The sequence below is a fragment of the Electrophorus electricus genome, chromosome 7 (genome assembly GCF_013358815.1).
Source record: "Electrophorus electricus isolate fEleEle1 chromosome 7, fEleEle1.pri, whole genome shotgun sequence".
In the NCBI taxonomy this organism is placed as follows: Eukaryota; Metazoa; Chordata; class Actinopteri; order Gymnotiformes; family Gymnotidae; genus Electrophorus; species Electrophorus electricus.
In genome coordinates this window covers 9,991,054-9,999,799 of record NC_049541.1, presented here as the reverse complement: position 1 = coordinate 9,999,799, position 8,746 = coordinate 9,991,054, and the positions used below count along the sequence as shown (strand labels likewise).

The 8,746-nt window shown below is 42.1% G+C and overlaps 2 protein-coding genes across 2 annotated transcripts in view; both read right to left on the bottom strand.

Moving 5' to 3' along the window:
• Positions 1 to 397, bottom strand: part of myf5 (myogenic factor 5) — a 3,060-nt gene extending 2,663 nt beyond the window's left edge. Inside the window, exon 1 of the mRNA XM_027018523.2 lies at positions 1 to 397. This exon is cut by the window's left edge and continues 204 nt beyond it. Coding sequence (XP_026874324.2) covers positions 1 to 249 — 249 coding nt within the window. The 5' untranslated portion in view covers positions 250 to 397.
• Positions 398 to 5,405: 5,008 nt separating this feature from the next.
• Positions 5,406 to 7,640, bottom strand: myf6 (myogenic factor 6). The gene is made up of 3 exons (XM_027018524.2): positions 6,945 to 7,640; positions 6,708 to 6,801; positions 5,406 to 6,540 (listed from the first exon to the last, which is right to left on the bottom strand). The coding sequence occupies exons 1-3, from the start codon at positions 7,437 to 7,439 to the stop codon at positions 6,425 to 6,427; spliced, it is 705 nt and encodes a 234-aa protein (XP_026874325.2). The 5' UTR covers positions 7,440 to 7,640; the 3' UTR covers positions 5,406 to 6,424.
• Between the last annotated feature and the right edge of the window lie 1,106 nt (positions 7,641 to 8,746).

Here is an 8,746-nt window from a genome sequence, read left to right as displayed (position 1 = left end):
CACCTTCTTCAGCCTGCGCCTCTCCCGCATGGTGGCCGCCCGCCGCCTGTCCACGGTGCTGGCTTTGCGTTTGCATGCTTTGCATGCCCACTGCAGGCAGTGGCCCGGCTGGTGGAGGCCGTCGGGCGCACGGACGTGCTCGTCTTCCTCCGATCCAGCCAGCTCTGCCGAGGGGCCGAACTCCAGCGTCTCGGGCGAGGGGGCGCGGGCCCCGTCGTAGAAGGCCTGGCTTGGAGAGAAGATGTCCATGATGGTCTGAGAGAGTGCGGGGAGAGAAGGACCTGGCTGCTGAAGGTGGTGACCTTGCAGTATTGTGAAAAGGCTTCTGCCATACGACCCCCTCTTATAGGAGCCTGTGCACAGGCCTGGGCCCACATTGGCCAGCCCTGATGACCATGCCCCATTGGCCCAGGGAGCAGGGTGAGCTCAACCCCCCCCCTACTCTGCAGCCCACTCCCTCGGCCCCTACACCCTGCTGGGATTCCCACATCTGCATGGAGGAGTGGTTTCTCATTCATCTGAACAGTTTCCCAATGCGATGGGCCTTGCAAGAGGGAACTGTCAGCACTAAGAGCAAAAAAAAAAAGCACTTTTTAAAAAAACATTAATTATTTCCTTCTTAATTGTGACAAATCAATTGTACAGCCCAGTTGGCATAAAATATTTTGGAATCATATTTCAAAATCTTTTAAAAGTTAAATAATGTTTCTAACCATTTTACATTCCTTATTTCTATTTTATATTCTCGATTGATGTATTGCATTTGTTTTTAAGATGTCAGAATTTTACAATAAACAAATTATTGAATTTCAAAAGAGAAGAAATACATTTTGTTTATTTATAGTTTCTCTGTTATAAATCAAAAGAAACCCTCCATGAGAGCTAATTTTACGGCTGAAACAAAAAAACAACCACAAAAAAAAAAAAAAAAAAAAAAAGCCGTGTTGCAGATGCGGCCCAGCTGCACAGAGAGGTATAGCGTTTCAGACTTCGCACTGGTGGCTAAAGTCTGCCACTAGCCATGGAGGTGTCCGAGTCGGCTGGCAAACATCAGTAACTTGGTTCACTGGTCATTCACAATCATGCGTAAAATCAAACGCAACTAAGTGTAGCGCCAACTGTGCAAGACGTGACAAACAACATTTTGGAAAAGCTCGTTTTAGAAGGTTACAAATGATAAATGACAGCTCGTAAGGATACAATGCGGATATTTCTCACGACGTGTTAAAACCGTTTGGCCAGCGCAATCTCTGGGAACGGCGCGCACCTAAGAAAACACGGGCAGTAGCCGCCGCTGAATTGGCGCAGTAGTTTGCGCAGCGCACAGCTGAAGAAAGCATCGACAGGGGACAGTCCTCTTTAGCTCGCGTCGAGATCAAAGGCGACTGGCTGCGAACAACACCGACAACGAGAAAAGCTGCCAGGCAACGATAACCCAGTCTAAGATTGCGTAAGCACATGTTGAAAGCGCATCGGTCCTTGGAGTGTGTGTGCTGAGTGAGCTAACAAACCTGTGCTGTGGCTTGCAAAGTTGCTGTCGTCTCCTGGGGACCGCGGAGTTTGTTTTCACTGGGGGGCTGCAGTCAGGGGTCAGGAACCGCAGACATAACCGTAGGACATAAGAGGCTCTGTAGAGTTCATACAACACCAAGAACAAAAGTTTTTTACTGGAAACGTTTTGAATTGTTTATAGAGTGCTTGCTGGATAAAAAGGTGACTAAAATGGCGACAAAATGTCTAATTTCTTGCCTCTTACTCTTGGTTATGCTGTTATTTTTTTTCGTCCGCAGTAAGGTTTCATACTTTCTCGCCATGCGGACACAAGCCATAAGTCACCTTGTATGTAATTCTTTTTACAGACGCCACACCTCGGGAACATCAAGGGCATTGTGAAGGCCTGCCCTATATCTCAGAAAATCAAGGCTGATAAATAAAACCGAGGAATGGGACCACGCAACAACAAGCAACTTAATGATTAATTTGATTTGAGAGGTTTAATTTTATATCTACAAAGTATGTTTACAGTGCAAGGTCCTATCTGTGTTCTTGACTGATTGAGGGCTGTGAAGGGGTACATTTTTTTTATATAGACAAGCTTGGGAGACATGCCTGCACTACAAACAGTCAGCATCTGCATTGCATTCAAAACACGGCGAAATATCACGTTGTTTGAGTATAATAAGAGAGAAATATTCATTACCTCTTTTTGACCCCTTTCTCTTCCTACCAAATCCTCTTTTGCAGCTATTGGTATCATATTCAATTACACCATCCCAGTTTATGATTGGCAACAACACTTGCTTGGCAGAGAAAGGAAGTGACCTGCCAAGTCCGCTGAAGCTTAGAGTTGGCAGGATACACGAGGAAAGGCCCGTAAACAGCCATTCTCCTCCTCCTATACAAAACCACTAATCCTTGGAAATTACGCATATTTTGCTACAACTGCTCAGTGGTTTGTTTATATCTATATTTTTGAATTAAAATATTATATTATTCCCATAGCACCCTCGAAAGGTACTTGCAGACTCCAGTTTTGTTTTGTTTGTGCGAGGGCAATAAAGATAGTCTATCGTTTTTTTCATCGTCATTATCAATCGATCTCTCCAACACAGTGAAGATGAATTTTAAAAACCAATGAGGAGTGGTTTATATCTAGTCAGGACAAGTAGCTGCATCTCTGATAACAACAGACTGACATTCTGGGGTACATTAGGCATTTTTCAACTAGACTTCTTAAGAGGTTTGTTTAAAAAATCTCATACAGAATATCAAAGTAAGGGTTTGATTATCCAACTAAACTAACACATCAAATCTTCTTTTAGGTGATAAATGATAATTCATCAGGTTGTATATCACTACTTTTGTCATTGCAAACCCATGATATTATCCAGAATAAAAGTAAAAAGTAAGATCTTTTGCGTGTCTAAACGCAGGGAGGGAGCCTGGCATTGTGGGATGGAGCCCCATAAAATCACACCCAATCCTCAGCCCAGACCCCATTAAACCGACAGTGAAGAAACAGCTATCTGATTTCAGTCTGGCCCTCTAAACTCCAGGGCATCAGAGGAGAAAAATGAGAGACTCTTTTGAAGTGCTCCAGTCTCAATATGACACAGCTTATCAAGCGTCATCCCAATGAGCACTCAGTCAGACGCGAGAAGAAAGAGAGTGCCACTTTGATTATTCTGTTCTCAGCATACAGAACTCAGGGTCTCTGTTCTTGATACACAGAACTCAGGATTTCTGTTCTCAGCATACAGAACTCAGAGTCTCTGTTCTTGGTATACAGAACTCAGAGTCTCTGTTCTCAGCATACAGAACTCAGGGTCTCTGTTCTTGATACACAGAACTCAGGATCTCTGTTCTCAGCATACAGAACTCAGAGTCTCTGTTCTTGATACACAGAACTCAGGATCTCTGTTCTCAGCATACAGAACTCAGGTTCTCTGTTCTTGGTATGCAGAACTCAGGGTCTCTGTTCTCAGCATACAGAACTCAGGGTCTCTGTTCTTGGTATACAGAACTCAGGGTCTCTGTTCTTAGCATACAGAACTCAGGGTCTCTGTTCTCAGCATACATAACTCAGGTTCTTTGTTCTCAGTATACAGAACTCAAGTTCTCTGTTCTCGGTATACAGAACTCAGGGTCTCTGTTCTCAGCATACATAACTCAGGGTCTCTGTTCTTGGTATACATAACTCAGGTTCTCTGTTCTCAGTATACAGAACTCAGGTTCTCTGTTCTCGGTATACAGAACTCAGGGTCTCTGTTCTCAGTATACAGAACTCAGAGTCTCTGTTCTCAGCATACATAACTCAGGTTCTCTGTTCTTAGCATACAGAACTCAGGTTCTCTGTTCTCAGCATACATAACTCAGGTTCTCTGTTCTCAGCATACAGAACTCAGGTTCTCTGTTCTCAGCATACAGAACTCAGGTTCTCTGTTCTTTGTATACAGAACTCAGGATCTCTGTTCTCAGCATACATAACTCAGGTTCTCTGTTCTTAGCATACAGAACTCAGGTTCTCTGTTCACTTTTCAGGGGTTTTTTTTTCTATGTGCAAGGACTGTCTGTCCCCCAGCTGGTGGGTACAGAGACATTGTTTTTCTCAAAATACCGTTGTTTTTCTATTTATAGGATGGAAAGACTTTGATCAATTGAATATATTTTTTCTCATTTTTAATGGCCAGTTATGCTTATAAAATATTAGGGAACTTAAGATAGTCCTGAAGTGATTGATATAGTTTAGTGGTTTACAGTGCTACCTCTCCTATCCATGCTATACTAATAAGATTCCTTGGGCAAGACTCCTAACACTACATTCGCCTACCTCTGTAACATGATTGAAGTTTTAAGTCACTCTGGATAAGAGTGTGACCAGATGACCTGGCCTAATGCACACAGCACTAAAAATATTCCAGTAATATTTGTGATTTTGTATATGATGTTCTTCATTAGGATGTGTATCCCTGACTGTTATATTCCTAGGTGTATGAGTCACTGGTTGTTCTGAGTCATGTACAAGTGTATATGTGTGTGTGTGTGTGTGTGTGTGTGTGTGTGTGTGTGTGTGTGTGTGTGTGTGTGTGTGTGTGTGTGTGTGTGTGTGTGTGTGTGAGAGAGAGAAAGCGAGTGAGACAGAGAGAGACCTAGAACAAGCTATAGATGGGGCAAATTGTAATGGGCAAAGGCATAAGGAGGAAACCAGTGCACATAAACAAATCACATATATGACAAAATAAAACAGATACAGCATGACAGGCTCAGCCTGGCTGCATACAGCCCTACGTCGCCCGCATGGAAAATAATTACACCCTCTCCTAGTACATGAGCTTTGGCTCAAAGCTTTGCAACATTTTCCCCTGACCAACCTTTCAGCCCTGATCATGTGCTAAATTCGAAGCTGAGGCTAAATTTACCATGTCCAGAGTCCGGCCCTGGCAGCTGGAGGGCTGTGAGCAGGACCTGGACTATTTTGGGTCCTGTCCTGTTTGACACTGTTCTCACACTGATACATTTCAGAGGGAGATAGATGAGGTCTTTTTTATTTAAAAGGTTAATGAGTACATTTCCATAACATACTAGTGGAATATTGTGTCCCTGTGTCCTAGCCTAACACTACCAGATTTACATTTATATTATGCATATAGCAGACACTTGTTCAGAGCAACATACTGTTGTGCTCCATCGAGGAACTACTTATGATAATAGATTAGGCCAGAGTTTAAGGAGACCATTAAGCTATAATCCTGTCAAAGAGAAAATACACAAGGAAAATAAACACAGAAATGCATATGTGTGTGTCTGTGAGTATGTATGTATGTATCTATATGTATGTATGTATATAAGTAAGTGAAGGATTAGCAATAGTGATTAATCACATTAATGTGGTCTTCAGTCCATGCTTGAAGACAGATGTAGGTAAGTTTTATTTGAGTTTGTAACCTACCACAAGACACTATTCCAACACAAAAGAGTCATACAAAAAAGTGTCAGGCTTACTGCATGCAAAAGTGTATATTAGAACTGATTATACTGGACCCTTACATTTTAATCAGGAAAACAATACGGCACAAACATACCACTGACAAAACATTTCAGTTCACATTATAACCTTTGACCTGTTCCCCACACAGAACTAAAGTGCCTATTGGCTGACAGATTACAAGGTGAACATGAGCTCGGTGTATAGCTGTATATTATTTAGAGTGAAGAGGGTGTATAAAACCAACCCCAGCAGCAGGACTGTTAGGGGAATCCCCAATCTTTACTCAGGATGCACGGATATTTTTTAAATAAATTTTAAAATAAAGCCAAGCTTAAGGATTTTCATATTTCACAAAAACCATGAAAAGTAGTTCACCAGATTTGATATGCAAACAAGCCATCGTTAAATAAGAATGAAAGAAACAAAAAAGAAAGAAGGAAACTCACAAGCACGTCTAATTATTATTAATAATATTGGCTGTCAAATCTGAATATAAAGCTCTTGAGCTGTGTGTTTTGGTGAGGTCACGGTCATGGTGCTACAGTAAGCCATGGTAATTCATCAATTAACCAACGGTAAATTAAACTTTTAAAAAAGAAAAAAGGTAAAACTATACTGAACATACTTCAAATAGTATTTGCTGATTATTGTTAGATATTGTATTTCTATATAATTAAGTGCTCTCAAAATACTTTTCTTTTAATATCACTTTATTCATAAATACAAAATAATTTAATATCAATATATTACAGTATATTTACATGGACATATTGAATTAAAAAAAAATGACCCTATACCTGATCACGTGCAGCTCTACATAAAATGGTCAAAAAATGTCATGAATAAAAATCTGAATGTTTTATGCGTACTAGGCCTACACGCGTGTGGAAATGAAGAGATGTGGAGATGTGAGACTCCGGACGCACAGACTGCGGCTCATTTCCCTGCGCTCTCCTCGGGGCCGTGCGCTCGCGTCTCCGCCGTGGAAATGCTGGCCACTATGGAGGAGAGGCGACGGAGGCTACTGGAAGCCAACGACTCCGCTGCGGATCCTAAAAAAAAGGCCGACAACAGAATGAATCTCTACTGTTCCGTACAGGAAAGAAATGCGCCTGCTTTTATATGGATCCCCGTCGTCCGACTCGTGATTATGTGACAACTTTATGAACGCTAACTTTAAAAAGAAGAAAGTGAATCTATAATGTCAGTTGCGACAAACCTCTTTGATGCGCCAACTGTGGCATCTTGGAATGATCTGCGTTTCCCTGATAGTTTTGACAGGTCTTTTTCCAGTGATACTCACTGTTACCCACCTAAACAGACAAATAACAATATTTCATCACACCTCAATGTATTATTAAGTGATCGGTATTTTCGGGGGAAAAAAAATCTGTTTAAATCTGGCAGGTCCAGGTGACGGACAGACAAACACAAGCGCATATCAGCTAGCGCTTACGCCGTGGTCTTTGCCGTTATAAGCACTGTTATCGTCCAGGCTGCGCAACAGGTCCTGCAGTTTCTCTATATAACTGATGGCGCTGCGTAAAATCTCCACCTTGGGTAGCCTCTGGGTCGGATTTGGAACCGTCTTTTTCTTTAGAGCATCAAACGCTTCGTTGATCTTTTTGAGTCGCCTTCTCTCCCGCAGCGTGGCAGCCTTCCGTCTGTCGGTCGGGGCAGACTTCCTCTTGCAAACTTTACACGCCCAGAGGAGGCACTGGCCTTCGCAGTGGGACCGTAGCCCCGGCGGTGCGGGGACGTGCTCCTCTCCGCTGCTGTCGCAGCCCTGCTCGGTGAGGGCTGGCTCCGGCCCTGGGGACGCGGGGCTGCCGTTCCCTTGGTACAGAGGAGAAACCGCTGGTATATCCAAGTGCTGTAAGGTACCGTGGTCCCCCTCCAGATAACGCAGATCGTTAAAGAAATAAGTATTGGTCTCAAAAAGGTCCATCATGTTGCGGTAGGCCTAACTGCGAATGTCCAGCTTATTGACAGTAAGACTTTGTCGTTGCCGTTTATATAGCTCAGCGACACAAGTTCGAGGACGTAAATATAGAATGTGAAACTCTATCCATCGCCTGGCTGTCGCAGTGCATCAGACATTTTTCAATGGGCCTTTTACCAGCGGAGTTGGTTAAAAGAATATTCTTTAACGCTTCAATGAAAGTCGAAACTTCACCGCAGATGTATGACAGGTGCTTTAAATATCTGTTTCATGGGGAAAAGGTGGCATTATAAAACAAATCTCAAATTGAAACTTTTTATAGAAGTTTGTATGTGTTGTTTGTACTATTATTATAATTATTATTACAATATTAATCGTTGTTGTTATTTTGCTGTTCTCTTGTTGGTGGTGGTGGTTAAGACAGATTTACTCATTTATTAAGTGTTTATAAATTAAGTGTTTATAAAATAAAACCCTTTACCTCAGAGTGGCTAAAGACATATCCAAATGCAGAACTGACCTGGAGCACACAGTGCTGTGAACAGGCTCACGTTTTCCTATGGAATACCATGTCATAAACAGAAGAGTAAAAATAACCAACAACTCATTCATCAATAAAAGACTTGAAAGTTCGTTCCAAGGGGTTTGGAACGTCTCACGGCAGAGCGCGTGCCGATGACGTTCCTTTCTTTAAAAGTCCTATAAAAAGCCAGTAGGCCCCATCGCAAGATGTTTTAGGATGCAAATGTGGAGAAAATGCCTATGCAGTGAGGTAACGTGCTCGTTAAGTCCTGGTGCTTTGAAATACACTTAAAGGGGCTTATTGTTTACCGCCGTTCAGCAAATATGTTGACATGCTTTCGAGGCAAGATGTTGTGCAGCGTGAAGGCTTAGGAGTTCTTGGAATCCAGCAGGGTGGTGTACCACTTTAAAGTGCCCTGCAGGGGATTATGTTGCCTGTGCCGACTGGTTTCATGGTGTGAGCATGGACCCATCAGTCTTTCAGAGGTGAAGAGCTTTTGCAATGACCCTACAGACTAGTGTGCTCCCATCTCCCTTTATGAATTGCTTGGGAACATCCTGACCAATTGGAAACATTATTCATGAATTTTTTTCCGGATGCTTTGATGGATTCGAACATTCACATGATGCAACAGACATGATAAATTTGCTAAAAATAAAACAGGTAAACCTTTATTTATATCTAGAAGTCACTACTGCATTTTTATTATATCATAAAGCATATTCCAATTATAATATGTATTAGTATAATCACAATTGTAGAAAATGTATTAAATCTTAGGTTAGTAATATTA

Bases quoted from the DNA above. Each gene is read 5' to 3' on its own strand.
- myf6 (XM_027018524.2), bottom strand. From the start codon at position 7,439: ATGATGGACCTTTTTGAGACCAATACTTATTTCTTTAACGATCTGCGT. The intron at 6,802-6,944 runs GTAAGCGCTAGC...TTGTCTGTTTAG, and splicing joins ATAACGGCAAAGACCACGGC to GTGGGTAACAGTGAGTATCA. The intron at 6,541-6,707 runs GTTTGTCGCAAC...CCTTTTTTTTAG, and splicing joins ACAGTTGGCGCATCAAAGAG to GATCCGCAGCGGAGTCGTTG.